At 42.1% G+C, this 18,316-nt stretch overlaps 1 protein-coding gene across 1 annotated transcript; it reads right to left on the bottom strand.

Moving 5' to 3' along the window:
- Positions 1 to 184: 184 nt before the first annotated feature.
- ERCC3 (ERCC excision repair 3, TFIIH core complex helicase subunit) lies at positions 185 to 18,115 on the bottom strand. The gene is made up of 15 exons (XM_064718378.1): positions 18,026 to 18,115; positions 17,735 to 17,940; positions 16,592 to 16,828; positions 15,915 to 15,964; positions 14,871 to 15,006; positions 14,498 to 14,662; positions 13,325 to 13,529; positions 12,019 to 12,333; positions 10,719 to 10,903; positions 8,022 to 8,224; positions 4,527 to 4,623; positions 4,221 to 4,338; positions 3,474 to 3,592; positions 1,498 to 1,650; positions 185 to 1,141 (listed from the first exon to the last, which is right to left on the bottom strand). The coding sequence occupies exons 1-15, from the start codon at positions 18,042 to 18,044 to the stop codon at positions 1,007 to 1,009; spliced, it is 2,343 nt and encodes a 780-aa protein (XP_064574448.1). The 5' UTR covers positions 18,045 to 18,115; the 3' UTR covers positions 185 to 1,006.
- Between the last annotated feature and the right edge of the window lie 201 nt (positions 18,116 to 18,316).

Raw genomic sequence — 18,316 nt, 5'->3', positions numbered from 1 at the left:
ATTAAAAAGCATTCTTCTGCCACAAACCACCAACATTTCCCTATTGCTTTCTAGAATTATAATGCAGCCTTCTTTAAAAAAAAGAAACTCAGGAATCTTTCTTTCACACATTCTTCCAACTCACCTTGTGAGAAGTCAAAATGCTTTTTGATTCAGTAATAACCTCTGTGGTGACAGTGCACTGTTTAGCAGTTATGAAGGTTTTATTGCATGGTTAATAAATAGAATATAAATAACAAGAGAAACAGCTTTTATTTGAGCAACTTCTCAAGAGTAGCAAGAAAAATTAGGAAAACGAGCACAGAATTCCTTTGTATTTACTACTAATGCTGTCCTTGAGTTTACTTTGGTGACAGTCTCTTTTTCTTCTTGTCTTCAAACTCTAAAGTATTTCTGACCTATTTGTTAGAATTTTAATACAGGTAAAGTCACAAGTATAAATTAGCTCTCAGTTTAAAAATATAATGTAAAGTGCTCCTCTCAGGATTTGTTCAGCTCACTGAATGATTTTATTTAAGCATTTTGAGAAACAGTATATTGTTGAGCAGACACAAGAATCAGATAAATAATATCTCAAACATCAGTACAAACTTCATTTACAAAACCTTTTCAGGACTCTTCTGAAAAAGGATCTTCAGCTGATAAAAATAAAATCTATTAATTACCCTGAAAACCAGACAAGTACTTCTCTTGAATGAAGTGGCCCATATGCTTCTGCCCTCCAGCCATGAGGAAATGAGGGCATAAGACAAGGAGCACAGTGCCACACAAAAAAGCATGTGCTGTGACATATTTGTATCTTCAAGTTCCTAAAAATATTTTCATGGTAAGATTTAGTTCCTTCTTTGCTTTCCCATTCACCTACAAGAGCACATACATTGCTATGTAAATATGTGGCTGTACAGAAGCACATAAAGAGTCAGTTAGAGGACGTGTCACAAATTCCAGCTCCATCTCTGCAGTGACAGGAACACGGGTGACATTCCAAGGAGCTGCCTGTGAGGGGTCACTTGCGGAAGCGCTTGAACAGGGGGTGGATGTGCTTGTTGGAGGACGCCTTGCTCCGCGACGAGTGGTACTCCATGTACACCGTGTCGTCGGCCCCGGACATGGAGCTCATGGTGCCGGCACGGCGCGACACCTGCACGACAAGGAGCACACACGCGTGCTTAGGGTGGCGTCAGAGGCTTAAAATGTTTGCATTGCATGTGACTTAAAAATATTTACTTCAAATCTGTAACGATAGATCTGTTACCTTCTCCTTCAAATATGATGGAGAAGGACACAAATTCCATGTCGAATTTTTTCTGAGTGCCCAACAAGTGAATTATTCCAACAGCTAAAGGCTAATACAGATTAAAAAAACAAATCTGTTCTCTAACGTTTCACAAAAATACCAGGCCATCAATGACAACATCACATTTAGAATTGGATGGAAATAAAATGGCCCAGTTCTGTCCCACCTGTGGTCACCCTTTTCAAAGAATTCTTCATTACCTGAGTTGACTTTGAACCATACTCTCCAGCAACTACTTCCTCCTCAGCATCCAGGTCAGATGCTTGCAGGACTTTCTGGAGAAGCTGCTGCTGTTCTTCTTTGGTTGAAAAGGAAAGTTCTTCTTCTTCCATGCCTGCCAGCTTTGTGATTACCTAAGAAACAAAGCACACTATAAGGTGAGGGCTCCTTCTCCTCACTGTTAGCTATTCAAAACCAAGACAAGTATTTCTGATTCCATATCCTGTTGGAACTGCCTTCAACTTTGATCACTGGTTGGAACAACCTCACACTACAGATAGCACAGATACATACAAAATCTTGCTGAGTGATGTATATCTACATACACTCACAGCTCTTGTTATATTCTGGCTGGAAATGCAAAAAACAAATCTTTGGGGGGGAAAAAAGGGAAAGAAGAAAGAAAAGCTCTGGGCAGAGCATGTCAGCTAAACATTGCTCATAGCAGCTTGACCAAGAACCTGACCAAAGCACATATAACTCAGACATTTATTCAACTTCCTGCAAGGTTGATGTCATGCTGTAGGCTCTAGATTTGTCTAGTTTAAGAACCAGTATTTTATATTTGGCAAAAATAATCCAGTAGGTCTGCAGAGACTTAGAATTTTAGCAAGAAGCATTCAGGACAATGGGGAAAAGCTCCTAACAAATTGAGATGTACAGCTGTTGGGAGACAGTGCAGCAACCTGCAGCAGAGCATCAGTCACAGAGCAAAAGGACTCTTCCAGCCTTTGAGTACTTCAACACTGGGTAACTTCAGTTAGGTTTGTTCTCCTTGGAAGTGTCAGTAACTCATGTGGTAACTCTGGGTGCAGGGCACATGTGACCTACTGGCAATGCAGTGCCATGGCCTCCAGCAGCTGACAAAGCTCCTCTTCTGAAGAACTGAAAGATCTCAAGCTTCTGTTATAAAGATTTGCAACAGGCAGCTTACTTTCTTAACCCAGAGGTATTTTGAAAATGTCACATTTGACATGGTTTTGAGAAAGACATTCTAATTCAACCATTGATTATGTAGTGTTTCCCCTCATCTTTTCTGCTTACCTCTTGAGTCAATACAATTAGAAACTAATTACCTCAGCAGTCTGGGTTGGAGCAGATCACAAAAACACTGTAAATAAAGTTTAAGGTAAAAGGAAATCCATATTAGCTGCCAAGTACCATTTTTCAAAAATGGGGCAGGGAAACACTGGAATGAATAATCAGTGCTGTGGGCTGTTATTTGTGGGAATATCTAGTCTGAAAAAGGATGTTTTCCTGAGAAAATGTCCAAGCTCAAAGAATCCATTAATGGAAGGAATCAGTCCAGCATGGCTAAAGGAACACCATGGTACTCCTTGTTTATTTAGGAGTATATGTGCTATGGTCATTTCAAAAATAAAGAAAAAGGAGTCACAAAAATCCATTTTAAATTGTATTTGCCTGTTTCCAGCTCTGGTTGCAAAACAGTGCTAGCATGATTCATAGAATGGAAAGAATTCCCACTGCCTCATCTTTTAAGCTGTCCAACTGATACTCTGTTTAAAAGTTACCCCTAATTCTTTAATATACAGAATTCTTCTGCAACTGGTTTAAAATTTAGTATATCCTACATTTAGTCTCTAAAATAAAAAAAAAATACAGTAGCAAAGGCAACTGATTAGCTAACCAAAAAAACCCAGCTAGCAGTGCACTCCAAGCAGAAAACTGTAATAAGGCTGATATTTAAGAAGCAAAGACAAGCTTTGGATTGAGCAAAAACGTATTCCTCCAGTTATCTTTTGGCTAAAAGGCAAAGAACGAACCTATTGAAAGATGGCAAGAAGAAAGTAAGTCCTAAACAAAAAGTGAAAAGAAAAACCTTCATTAATGCATTCCACAACCAGAATTCTCAAGTACTGGACCAAATACTACCACTAAACAATACGAAAATTACATTCTTAGGCCTCAAGTATAATAAATAGGAGGAGCAAGTTACCTTGAAGCTATAACCTTGATCTACAAGAAACCGTTGTCGCTTTGTTGAATATGCCATTTCCTGAGTGTCTTGGGATACAAGGGAATAAAAAAAGGCATTGTACTCCTCTGCAACCATGCCTAAGAGACAAAAGCACTCAGTGAATAGTTTCATTTGGAACACTGCAACAAAGAACAACCACGGAATAAACACTGAAAACAGGTACTTAAGTAACTTGTCTCCACAAAATTGTTTTAAAATATTAATATATATAAAATATACAAACTGCTTGTATTAAAATAAGTATTTGCAGAGCTTAAGTCTGAGTAGGAAGTATTTTAGCAGTAATTGTTCTAAACAAAAAAAAAAAAATTCCTTTGGCCATGTTTTACAAAAACACACTAGTCAAAAACCAAATCCAATTTTTAAAAGCAAGTAATCTACAGTGTCAAAAATGTGATTTCTAGAGGCTTGCTTCTTAGAAAAATACTGTTTTCCTACACAAACAATTGCATGTTTAAGAAAATATCAAGGAATGAAAAAGTGAGAGAATTGCCATAGAAAGTCAGTTTTCTTTGTCCTTTAGAAGTTTTCTCATCACTAAGTTTACTGACCCAGAAGATGAGTAATTTTTATTCACTGGTATATAGGTATATTCTCTTTGACTAAAACCTAAGGACAGTCTAAGGAAGCCTCATGAACATCCAGTTTCCCCTGCTCCAGGTTGCTGTGATCCAAGGCCCAGAGCCCAGGCACCACCTCCTTTACCTTTCTTGGCTCTCAGCACTCGGCCCAGCCTTTGAGCCTCCTGCCTCCGTGAGCCCCCGTGGGATGAGATCTGGATGAGAACATTGGCCTCTGGCAGATCGAAGGACGTGTCCCCTACCTGCAACAGAGCAGCACCCCTGAGCACTCTCTTATTTCCACATCTCCCCAGCCAACACCAAAGCCAAAGCACAGCTTGCTTTGTGAGCTGTGATATGCAGATGTCAAATGCACACCAGGCATGGGCAGCTGACTCTTAAAGCTGACTCCAAAGATAGGCACAAGGACACAGTGAATGTACTCCCTCACCTTGGAAATGAAAATAGTGTTGATTTTTGGATTGTGCTTGAAGTTCTGTAGAATTTGCATTCTTTCCCCTTGTGCAGTAGGACCATAGATATAGGGTCTGAAAAGAACACAACATATACAAGTAAAATAAATTGAAGATTTCTCACTCATTTCTTATGAGGTACCATAGGAAGGAGTGCAGGACATCTTTGAGCAGAAATTAAAACAAAGCAGATTTTGGTACAGATATCAGTTTAATTCTATCTTGTTTGACTCTTTATGGCAGCTGCCCAGGGGTTTGTGGAACCCTCTGCAGCAGCCCAGTCAGCCAGAAAGAAATTCTGACAGTTACAAATGCTTTGCAATTACGTGCACCAATGAAGCTGCATATCAACAGACTGAATACATTGGCTAAGCCTACATGAAAGACTGAAGGCAGCTGTTAAAGACATTTTTTTCCTCAAATGTACTGAGTTAGCACATTTACAGCTGCAACCTTTGCTTTCTGTTTAAACACTTGAAAATACAGGCTTCTCTATCAAGGATATGCTGGGTGTCACAAATGGGCTGCTGGGTGTTGTTCTGGGAAAATGATTTCTGCTTTTGAGACTAACCCTCTAATACCTTCTAATACCTTCTGGGCTTACTGAAATGATGCAAAGGCCTCAAACATTTCATGAGCAGCTCACAGGGCATTTCACCTATGGTTTCTGATGTCTGACAATGAATTACATGGAACATTTAACGTTTCAATCCCAAAGGCTCACACAAACTCAGTCACTCACAGACTTCAAGAGTAACTTGGACTGCTGTGAATTTTCCAGTGTCTGGCTGTTTTACTTCTGCCTAACCAGAGTTAAAAAAACAAAAAGTTAAGAGCAAAGCCCACACAAAAACAGTCAGCTGCATGCAGGATAGCACTGCCATTGCTTTGTCATCTGTTGTACTACTTTTCCAAATTAAGGTTACCAAAGCATCTCCAAACAATAGGAGTTAAATTTTCCAATTACCATTTTGCTCACAATTCCATAAATTATTTCTAACACATGGAACTAAGCTCAAATTTTCCATTTAATATTGCACATAGATCATGGCTGAACATAAATATGGCAGTGCATGGTCTTAGGTTTTCTCTTCTTATCAACTAATCACTGACTCCTCTTGCTTTCTTTGCTACAAACTTTATTCTAGGGTTTTTTACCAAACAATCCTAGTAATCTCTAATCTAATTCTCCTATTTAATGTATTTAAGCAGACTTTTAGAAAAAAAAACAGCTAAAAAATGAAACTAGCAAATGAATCAATTCTGAAAAAATATCTTCATTATTCAATTAGTAATATTCAGTAATATCTTAAGTCTTAGTTCAAATTTCATGTATTATTTAAATTGTGAAGTTAAATGGCAGATTTAAACTGAAACTAAATTTTTGAGCCTTCCTTTCCTTAAGACCAAAGAAGGCATTCAAATACATTTTGTATTAAGAACAGAATAATTCTGAACTCCTGCCTATCAATCCTTCATTTCAACTTGCCCAGATCCTACTTGACAGTGATTCACTGGCATTCCTGAGAACTTTTCTGAATCTAGAACATTAAGTGCTAAATGGATTCTTTTTTTAACGACTCATTTTCCTCACTGCGAAAAGACATTTGAGGGATTTGCAAAGACAGATTCCTCTGCCATTAACTGACATAACTGATAAAACCACAGAGGCACAGTCCTTCAGAAACAGTGATTTAAACATATTCCTAACACCAGTGAAACCAGGCAGTACATGAGCTATTCTGGATGACAGAATCATGACAGAGGGAAAGCTGGCTGAGCAAATCTGGATTCTCTGGCCCCAAAAATTGCCGACAAAGTAATTCCTGTCATGTGCATGGTCTTTCCCACTACCAAGGGCAAGGGCGTTAAGGGAGGAGTCAGCAGAGGCAGCCAGACCGTGGCCACCTCTCCCCCCATGGGGGAGCCCACCCAGCCCACAGGCTCCTGTCAGGCGATGAGAAGGGCACTGGGAGCTGTGCTCCTGCTGGACACACAGCCACAGCACTCCTGCTGGACACACGGGGCTGCTCTCTCCTGCTGGACACACAGCCACAGCGTTCCTGCCCTACCCATGGGGCTGCTCTCTCCTCCACACACAGAGTTCCTGCCCTACACAAACTAACAGTTCCCTTTGGTTTAGCCTGCTCACAGCAAAAAACCTCCAGCTAAAACAAACCTCACCTTTGTCCAGCACAGCAAGCCTGTGCTTTCTTTCTAACAGTGACAGCTGGATAACCTGGAGCTCCATAAGTGATGTGAGAAACACAGAATTCCCTCTAGAACATAAAAAGGGGCCACCTACTATTTCTTCAACTGGTTTTCCTGCCACGCTTCCACAGCATCTACCCCACTTACAACTGCTGTGCCCCAGAGCATCCCCTGCCCCCCAGCATTGCCTGTGCTACACTGAACACTGCTAGAGACATTCCAGAGGCATCATTACAGCTAATCTCTGTCCAGACAGATTAAAAAACTGATGAAAGAGACCACGGGTGTTGGAATTCATCCAACACCATTAGCTCTGCTTGCTATTTGATGTCACAGCATGCCAGCACCACACGGCCCCTTAACGTGCAGTCAGAACTGACCATGAATTTTGGAAAGTGTAAGGCTTGTTTGTGGTTTTGCTAAGGAATACTGCTGAAATTCCTAGACATGAAATCATACACCATCAAAATGCCCCACAGCTTCCAGCAAGCAAGGCATTATTTGGCCTTATCAAAGAAAGGATGAGGCCAGCTTATAAGGTTATGTTCCCCAAAAATTGCTCTATGCCTGATCCTGTTAAACTCTCCCTGACCATCCCTCCCCAAATCCTACCAACAGACTGATGCTGACCCCTCATTAAACCCTGTTTGCACAACATCCCATAACTGCACTCATGTTACAGTCATTTAAGGTAATCAAGGAGCTCTAGGGAGAAATGTCCTTTAATTTATTAAACAATTACTGCACTTCTAGGCAGTGCACTAGTACAGCACAGACAGCAAAAAAGTCTCTCTTAGTTTTTTTAGACAAGGGTAAGAACTTTTGAGAACCTGAAGAAGAAGGTCCTGGGTCTCAGAACATCCTGAAAGATCCAGAGAGTATATATTTGAAAACCTTTTTCTCAGAGAGATAGGGAAAGCTACCATCCATTAAAGAAACAGTTCTAGTGATATTTCCAAAACCCCCTCATTTTTCCATTGGCTTTTACTAATTAAAATAAAATAAAAATACTAAATCTTTCACAAAATCCTGGATGTAAACTTTTCTGAAACAAATGCCAAACAGAGACTCTTTTCAAACACCAAAATCATGCTGCAGTGCCAGTAAGGTCCATCCAAAAATACCCTCCCGAGCTTTTTATGCAGGAGGAATGGAGTTACAGCATTACATAAAATATCAAAGACTACTGAAAGCTGTGAGATTGCAAGGAAATTGTCATGGAAGGAGGAAAACAACAGTGCCATCACTGGCTGAACACTTACTTCCCAAGTCTGACTGCATATTCCTTCAGTGCAAACACGTTGTCAGCAAAGACGATGATTTTATCATTCCGTCGCTCGTGAAACTTAATCAGGAACTGACAGGCTCTGAATTTATTTGGGTTCATGGTGTAGAGCAATATCCTTTTCTTTGTTTTAATAGCTACATATTCTCTGTAAAATTCAGGTGACATTGGGCACCATACCTACAATTACAAAACACATACACAAGGTAACACTCCATTATTTACTTATTTAATTCCAGTGGGAGTTGAAAACATATTGGGGGCTGGTAATGCATTAGGACTTTCTGTATAGGGCAGGTTACACATTTAAACACAGTCATTTCTGTACCAAAAGGAAAGCTATCAGTCACTGAAGTCTCCTGCATCACTAAAATCTGTTTTTACAAAATGCTTTGGCATTGAGATCCATGACAGAAATAGGCAGTGGGACTGGAACAAGACTGAAAGACAGTTACTTAATGTTCACACTTAAATAATTTACTAAATACTACTATTTCCTACAAAGCAGTAATTAAGGGAATGAACTGTGTAGTCTCCCACTCACAGCAGTCAAAGCTTTTTCCCATAAAGACTCATTTTCATCCATATTCTGAAAGCTGAGACATGTTTTGTCTTCATTACAGAACAAACTCACCCATCTTTCTCCATATATCCACAGCTATTGAGCCTAGAATTTCCAAAACACTAGGCCTGATTAGAAGTTTTCAACAGACAATAACATCACCCCAGGACACCTAAGCAACTCTTCTATTATGTAAACAACAACCATAGTACTTCAACAAGCCTAGGTTTATTTTTTCTACTGTAGCATGAAAAAAGAAGAAATTATCTAGTTTAAGCCAATGAAGTGACACTATTGATAACATCTGACACTATCCATAGGGGATATAATTTGGGAAACATTCACTCTGCTGTACACGAGTTATTCCCTCATATCCATTGCACAATAGAAATTAACAAACTACCACAGAGAAAAGCCTCTTTCATAACCACCATTCAGCTAAGGAAGTTTATGACAATTTAGAGGAGTTTATTTAAACAACATTAATTGTTCTGTACTGATAAGACCTAATTTTTTGTTTCAAAATATTTTTTCCAGTGACTTAAATGCCAGATGATGCTTTCATTATCCTCTGACTACATTAAAATAAATTCATGCACTGAATAGGCTCTGTTGTTATTGTGTGCTGTCTACATGAAATACTTAAAACTCTTGAACCAGAAGACAATTACATCAAAGTGACAATGAGATACAAATACTGAATATTTTACTGTGGTAAAAATTTTCATCTATTGCTCAATGCCTCTGACTGCACGGCAAACACATGTACTTTGTATTTTCATTTTACATTTTGCAAGACAGGCACTCCAAGCCAAAGACTTAGTATGCCTGCTCAGAAAGGGATTATTTGTAAATTACAAAACTCGTAAAAAACAGGTAAAGAGCAGGTTTGTTGTCTTTTTTAGAACTTTGTGTAACTTTTTAAACTGTGCTCATTTTTCTCTTTTAGAGCAGGGAAAGAGCAACACCTTCAATAACCACGACCTGCCCTATGAGACATCAGCACTGCCCTCTCCAGCCACCTGGGAAGAACTGCACTTGAAGAGTGAGCCAGACACCTTTCCTGGCTGAGGGGAATAAACCAAGTTGATTAATAGTGCTACTCCTCAAGGCAATCCAAACAAATATCCAAAGCAGTTGTGCACATACTGGACTCAACATTGGGCTTTTTCTTCTTTACTTCTGGTAGAGTCATCAAATGTTAGTTCAAAACACTGGCCTAAGGAATAGAAACTTGCAGAATTTCCCCATCATTCACAATAAAAGGTAGACCATGCTTCATTTTTAATGACTAAAGGGCAGTTCAGGGACTGAGAATTTTGCTTAGCAGAACTAACCAAAGTTCCTAAATGCAAACCTGAATTTGAGGACTGGTTACTCCCCTTCAACGTTTATTTTCTAGGTGCTTTTCACTTGCATTCTATGAGTTCAAAGCAGTGTTTTTTTCCCTTCTACAACCTCCAGTTTGCACAGTGTTCAAAAGGAGAGCAGCTGACCTACATTTGCATATTTTATTCCAGTACCAGAGCTAGGGAGAACTGCATGAAATTAGCAAGACAGGCTTAAAATAAACCACCACAACAATAACAACAACACAAAGACAAAAAAACCCAAACTCTACCATAATGCATTGCAGCTGCTAAAACTTTACTTCCATTCAACAGGAGACCAAATAAGTTCATGAAAAAGCAATCCCCTAATGCTTACAGGGAAACACTGTAAATAACAGCTTGGAGAAAGTTATACTCTTCCCTAAGTATCTTCCATGTCAATTATCAGAGATAATACACTGAATTAGGCTTTCCAGAAAGATTACTTTAACATTCTAATGTGCCTGTGTGAAAGATTTTCACCTCTTTTGATACCAGACTTACCTCTCATCCATATGCTGGAAAGAACAGAGATCACATCTGTATACTAGAAAAAATGGTGAGACCCAGTCCTATATTTTTAAGTTTCACCCTCATATGCTCAGGCTTGAAATAAGCAGGTATTTTCTTAAGTGTTTTAAAATTTCTGTCATCATTCTTTTTTATAAGAGCTGCAAGAATTTTTCTCAACTTTATAAGCATACTAAATAAACACTAATAGTACCAAAAAGCAGAGCATCACCTCAGCACACTGGACTTTAGCAATGTAGCCATTGTTCTGCAGCTCCATCCAGTTGGCTTCATAGAGCTTTGGTCCAATCAGGAAGTTCAGGTCAACAATTTTATCATCTTCTCTGACCAGGGTAGCAGTCAGCCCCAGTTTACAGTGAGCTTGGACAATAGTGAGCACACGTCTGAACATTTTTGCTAAAAAATCCAAGACAAATTGTTTGTTAACTTTCCTGAATGGTTTCAGAAGATAAATACTGCAACCTTTAAAAGACATTTTCATCAACTCTGAGCATAAGGCAAGCACAGCATTGGGGAATTGTACCCCATTGCGCACACACTCCTAAAAACTCAGTGTTACAGCAAAACTGCACATGATTGCAGCTTTACTTTGCATTGTCAAGTACACTCTGAAAAATCTCAGTAAACCTTTTGTATTATTTTCCATTCCCCAAGAGAAAATTAATATATGCACAGGTTACATGCTTTGGTTTGGGTTCCTAGCAAGAACTATGACACAAGGATTCTTGGCCGTCTGCCACATTCAGGACATGCAGGATATGGCAGAATTACTCATCTTTAGTATTGCTAGAAATCACAAAGGACTTGCTGTACCTTCACTTCTATGAAACCAAGCAAGAACAAATGACAGAACAGTGCCAGTATGCTACTTTGATAAAATGGCAATTAATCACCAAGGTCTACTTCTGTAGACACCAAAATATATTCAAATAAGAATAAGGAAGAACAGCTAACAGAATCTTGGGTGTTTTTTTAGCCAGGATTATTCCACAGACACTTTAATAGCACATTATTGCTTTCCAGGAGTACGGATCTCAATTACATGGCAATTTCAAAGACAGCAGTTATTTCTGGATGTTAATCACTATGGTTACTCATAGGCATTAAAAGCTGGCCTGCAGTGCCACTGCATCTAGGAGAAGAAGGCAGATGAATTCCTCTCCTGTTCAATTATGTCTACAGCAAAATTATGCAAAGGTAATTCAGGTATTTTAAGAGCACTTTATCAACCTACACGGAGGAACTTTTACTTTACACTGCTATTACAGAAAACACAGTGTCTAATTTGAAGGGTTCAGAAAACTAGTGGTCAGTTAAACTATGTAGTATCAGAGGGGAAAAAAGGAAAAAAAAAAGTAGAATTAGGCAGTTTACTTGTTCCAAACCCCTAAGCCATGGGTTTACTCACTACATTAATCATGACAAGAACAGCAAAAAACCACCACTTCTACAAGAAGAGAAGGACATTAACAATGTGTGCAACATGGAAGGTTTGCACACCTTTTCCTTACCAGGAATGGTATGGACTTCATCCAGTATCATAAGGCCCCACTCTTGACTTTTAAGCCACTCCATTACTCTTTCTGCTTCCCAAGACCTTTTTGTCGTGTGCCCCAACATGGAGTAGGTGCTGATGGCAACAGAGCAGCCAATGGGCTTGTCTTTGGCATCAGAGGTGAAGCGGCAGATCTGGCTGTCGTCGATGGTGGACCACATCTTGAACTGGGCCTTCCACTGCTCCACCGACACGGCGGAATTGCCGAGCACCAGGCAGCGCTTGCGCACGGTGCACGCCGCCGTCACCCCCACCAGGGACTTGCCAGCACCTGCAGGCAGCAGCAGTGACACTCGTTAGGCATCTCTCAGACACCACGGGAGCGGGAGGAAACAAAGCCAAAGAGCAAAGGAAAATCTTGAGAGGATATGAAATCATGCAAAGGGAATTTCTTTGTTGTTTCTTTGCTACAATAGTCATAAAGAGATCAAGTACTCGCTTCTTAAAAGTGCAGCTGGATTATCTACAGGACACAACTGTATTTCCTCAAGAAAATAATGCAAACAATGGCTTTGACAATTAGAAGCAATCATTTTAATGCTTTTTAATTTCAAAAGAATGTTAAATTAGAGGTGGCTACAGAAAGCTTCCCTAGGGCTGCTTCTATTCCTCTGTCTCTGCCATACATTCCATCAGGGAGCAAATCCTTAAATCTTCCCATCCTTCACACTTCTCCCAGCATCCCTCACACACTCTCAGGCTCTCATCACAGGTCCCATGTGCCCCCTCCTCCCCCAATACTGAGGGCATTGGCACACAGCCCCCTGTTTGCTCCTTCTTCCCCTGTTTTCTGTAGGCTGTCCCAGATTTCTGGCTGCCCTCATTTCTTCCTCAAACTCTCCTGCCCAGCACCTGTACACTCAAGATCTTTCCTTCCTTGGACACCCCTTTATGCCACCTCTGTATTCCCAGCTCCCCCCAGTTCGTCCATTCCCATTCAAGGAACAAATTCCAATGCCAACAGCTTTCCATTTCACAGGAAGATGAGCAGAGGTGGCAGAGGGCACAGCAGAAGCAGGACTGGCACTGTGAAGGCACCACGGCTGCTCCCCAGCCCCTGCCAGGACACCGACAGCTCTGTGACCCGGCTCTCCCTCAGCACAGCCTCACCACCAGCTCAATAAAAGCCACCAGGACTCTGCACACTGGGACCAGAACAGTCCCTGCTGCAGCCTGAAATCCAGGCAGCTGTCACCTTTGGAATTTTCTTTACTACAGGCAAATACAAAACAAATTGTCTAAGTACCAACACAGAAACTTACCACACGGCAAGACAATAACACCAGACCTGGCGCGTCCATTCCCAAACATCTTCCTTAGGCTTTTCTCTTGATAAGGCCTGAGGACTGCAGTAGGTTTCAGATCTATATTGATATCAGGATTCACAGAATCATTTCTGAAATCATACTCTGCTAGTAAGGGGTACTCCAAATGGATACAACGCTTCTGAAGTTCTTCAATCATCTCCTGAAGAGGAAACAAAGCTTCAGTTGATAAATTCTCCACATCTGAGTTAATTTCTTTTCCCTAAAAACAACTAGATTACATAGTACCAAGTGAAGTTACATTTATTTTTTATGCTTATGAAGTCTTATTCTGGAAACTTTACCAGTGATTATCCCAGCCCACAAAACACTTTGAACAACAGTAAAATCAGAGAGGGCTCTTTAGGCAGACAGAAAAACATGACACATTCAGCTCAGATTGCTGCTGGCCTAGCAATGACTGAACTACACCCTGAAGTCCTGCAACAAAGAGTTCAGTAACAGACAGGAAAGGTTCTCGGTGTTACACAAAGCTGCACATCTGTTACCCTGAAAACCTCCATGACCTGTATGGAAGTTCTTCCAAGACAATGACAGGCTGAATCAGTCACCAAGAGGTTGTTGGTTTGGGTTGGCTTTTTCCAAATAATCAAAACAGCAACTAAGTTATCCTTTTCTAAATTCCTTTTTCCCCTACTAAGGCATCATTAGAATCACCAAGTCCAAAACCAACTTGAGAAGTTCTGTGGAAGCTCTCTAAAGGTCAAACAAGGACTGTGCTCCAACCTCCAGCTCCCCTTCTCAAGTGATGAAATTGGAACCACCAAGAAAGTGTTCCTTCTGCAACCATGAATTACAAACCAAAAGCAGGAGAGAAAAAAAATAAGCTCTCTGAAAGCAGCCTCCACTGAATTCTCATCTTGAACTAAGTAATACTCAGCCACATGTGATGGGGACCTCCCTAAGTCCCTGGAGCCTCTTGGGCCTGTGAGCACTGTGCTCTGCAGGCAGGGAAAGAACACCCACACCACCACTCTCTAAGATTCTAAACTTTGGAAGGTAAAAGGAAAGAAATGTTAATGACTTCCAGTGATCTCCTCTACCAAACAAAGAGCCACAGTCGTTCCTAGTAAGTTCTCATGCTTATGTGCTTCTGTGCAAGATTCATACCTGCTTGACTTCAAAAGACACCGTCTGCGTTTCCTCCTCCTCCTCCTCATCTTTGTCCATCTGTTCATAAAACTCAAATAAGTCAGCTGGGACATCTGGCTTATTCTGAGCATCTGTTGCCTGTGAAGTTGATGGACCAAGGCCACCTTCACTAGATTTGGAAATCTGAAATAGAGGAACATGAATTTTCACCATAAGTTTCATTAGAGACACACTCTGGCTCCCCTCTTCCCCCCAAATTCGGGCTCATTAAAGAGGCAGAGTTTGTTACTGGCAAATGCAGCTGATGCAACAACAAAACAACAGCAACTCCAAACTACTCAAGAGTTTACCTCCAGTCAGTGCAGTAATTTTAGACTATGGCTGGACATACCGCTGATTTACTTGTGAATGTCTCTGTAATCAGCTCTGTCTCTTCACCCTCAGCATTTCTCAGGCGACATTCTTTAATTACATGGTCTTGCAGAAGCTGCTGAATGACATCAGGGTGGGTACTTTCCACAAAATACCTACAATGAAAGAATAAAGGAAAACATTTTTATGAATTCATCAATTGAATAATTCACAGGAAGAGTGGCATAGATGCATAACTAGATGCACGCTCAAGCATCCAGTCTTGGGGTGCTAATTTAAAAATAAAGACGTTATGACAATCAAAACTTTTAACAGATGCCTCACACCAAAAGCATCATGTACTGTGCAGTCATCCCTCCTTACTCAAATGTTCTCTAACCTGAGTGGCAAACTCCAGCAGAAATGCCCACACAGACCTCTCACATACACATCTTATTTGTGACACAGGAAATGAAGTAAATTGTTTTGACTGAACTGAGGTGAGTTTGTGAAAACACCAAATGTACTGTTTTCAAGACCTGTCCACATCACCACAAAAGCCCAAAAGACGAAACCCCAAACTTCCAAAACAAACCACCTAAAAATTTAAAACTGATGCATCCTGGAGATTCCTCAGTGATGACGCTGGTTGGAGATCACAGTTAGAATACGTGCTGACTTCTCCAGACCCCTTCCTGCATTATCCTCTAGCTTTAAAACAAATCAGATCCAACACCAACACAAGCACCCATCTCTTGCCACTGGATTTACTTATCTTTCTCAAATGATTTGAAAACTTCAAAAGACGTATTACAAGTCCAAGCAATAAACAAGCAAACTACAATATCAAGTTTGCAACCTACTTTTAAAAATGTGATGACAACCAGCGCTAGCTCAGGGCAGCCAAACACAATTCGTCAGCTAACGTATTAAATATTCCCAAAAGCTGTGAAAGTGATGCCTGAGAGCTGCTACACTCAGCTGGCAGCTGTGAGAGTGCAGAGCTCCTGAGAGCACTCCCTCCCTCCCTCCTGTGCATTTGGAGGGTTTGCTGCCACAAGAAGCCAAGGAAGAAGCCACTCACCTGTTATGTTTCAGAACCAGCTTCACCTTCCCATAGCTGACGGTGCACAGCTACAAAGAGAGCAGTCATCAGGAACATGCAAAAGAGAGATTCCATGTTTAGGACCAAACACTGCAATGGCTTTAGGTCTTTGTGGGCAAGCACCTTACCACAAAACATTTACTTGCACTGCTGTTATGCTCATGGAACAAACCTGAAAAGCTATTTTCAGAAGATGCTCACATCATCTCACACAGGAGATCAGGCACAGATACTCACTTTTTATACCTCATCTAAAACTGTTTCCAAGACTGTGAGAACACACTCGCAGGATAAGGCAGGCTGTCTTATAGTCCCACACTATTACAGACTGCTTCCTACATTCTCAGTTTTCCTCCAGAGCAAATCTGAGGAAACTTTCCCCATGTACAAGTTGTACTGGCTGAAATTATCTACATAGATGTTTAAATGTACTTCTTATAAACCCCACGAAGGCTATATTACAAAAATAGTATGTGTGCAGCAATATCCTATGCAAAAAGACAGAAAAAAAAATTCTCTTGAAACAATGACAGAAGAATAAGACAGTTAAAAGTGATGAATGATTAAAAAATAATAAATCAATTAGGCAGAGGCAGCAGGAAAGGAATTCCTTAGTAGAAACAGAGGTATTTCCAATGCCAGTAGAATAGCCTTACCTTGATAAACTGAATTATTCCATCTGGGACACCAGTCTTGCTGAGTTTCTGCAAATACTCAGTGATGTCACTTGTCTGCAAGCCCACACTCACAGCAGCATAGAGAGAGTAAGCAGTCAGCTTGTACTCGTGAATATGGGTGGGTCTGCACACAGGCTCAGCAATGGCAACCAGAAAGTCCTGGGCATATTTGTAAACTGGAGAAAAGGCTTCCAAAAATATATGGCCATCGGGAGCCTAGAGAAATAAACAAATGCTGAAGGCACAACACTGTTAGTTGTACTGAATTTCATAATGAAGTTAAAAGAAAATGAATAAACATGTAACTTTTGTCTTCTAAAAATGGTCCAGGAATTAATTTATCCATGTTCCTTCCATGGCTCTGTGAATAAACCCCACCCAGATCAATAAAGTTTTTCCAGACTGACACGCTGGGGTATTCCTTCTTTTTTAATGCTACAGAAATTGCTTGAGTAGAGGCAAGCTTCCAGCCCCATTCCCATGGAACAACAAAACTGCTTGCTCATTTTACACAGCATAAATGAATGAATGAAAGGCAGCACTCGCGTGTCACAGCCCCAGGTGCCTGTACAGCACCTGGTGACAGGCACCGTGAAGAAGTTGGCTCGGAAACCACCTCTGCCCTAGATGGTGCACACTGGCAAGTTTACTGACATCCCTTTCAAAGGGCACAGAAAACAAACGGCACCAGTTACAGATGATGAGGCCAGCCCGTCTTAAAGCCGTTTCACTGCAACACAAAAACCCTGCTATTGTATTATTGCAGTGACAGATCCCTCTCGTGTCACCAGCCAACGCGCTGCTCTACAGCTCTCCCCGAGACGTCTGGCTGAGCTGCGGCTGTGCCCGGTCCGCAGCACCCGGACCAGCGGGGACCCCGGCTGGAGGCTGCCGCGGCTGCAGCGATCCCCTGGGCACCGCCGGGGCTCCTGTCCCCGCACCGCATCAAACCCCGCTCCAGGCGCGCCCGAGGCTCTCCGCCCTGCGCTCCCCGCCTGACTCCGCAGCAGTCCCGGCTTCTCCCCCTGCCCAGCCCTGTCCGTGTCCCGCAGCGATCCCGGCCCCGGCACGTCCCACCCCGGGGCACCCGGCGGCAGCGGCCCCGCCGCTCCCCGCACGCACCACCCAGAGGGGCCGGGAGCTGTGGTCGGCCTTCAGCGGCATCTGCAGCCGGTAGTCCTTGGCGCCGTACTCGTCCACCTTGGTGCCGCTCTCCTCCACCTGCTTCCCCGCCGCCGACGGCACCGCCTCCTGCGGCTCCTTCCCGGCACCTTCGTCCTCATCGTCTTCGTCGTCATCGTAATGGCGCTTCTTGGATTTCTTCTTATCTGGGAGCAGAGCGGGAGCCGTGACTGAGCCGCCCCAGGTCCGCCCTCCCCGGCCCGGCCCGCGCCGCTCCCCGGCCCCGCTCACCGCGCTCCTTCCTGCCCATGGCCGCCGCGCGCCGCGCTGCGCCCGCCCGCGCGTCACTTCCGCAGGGCAGCGCCGCGAGGGGCGGAGACACCATCGTCTCTCTGTTCCCCGGCCGCCCCCGCCGCGGGGAGACGCGCGGGCGGGCGCGGGGCGGGGCCTCGGATACGGGGGTCAGCCACACCCCGAGCCACGCCCGGAACAGCGGGAAATGAGGAAAAATAATTAAATATTAATAAAAGAAATTGAACTTGTGGAAAGTGCACCGTAAATAACAATAAAAAAGCCAACGCG

The sequence above is a fragment of the Zonotrichia leucophrys genome, chromosome 7 (assembly GCF_028769735.1).
Source record: "Zonotrichia leucophrys gambelii isolate GWCS_2022_RI chromosome 7, RI_Zleu_2.0, whole genome shotgun sequence".
NCBI classification, from domain to species: Eukaryota; Metazoa; Chordata; class Aves; order Passeriformes; family Passerellidae; genus Zonotrichia; species Zonotrichia leucophrys.
This window is presented reverse-complemented; position numbering and strand designations above follow the sequence as displayed.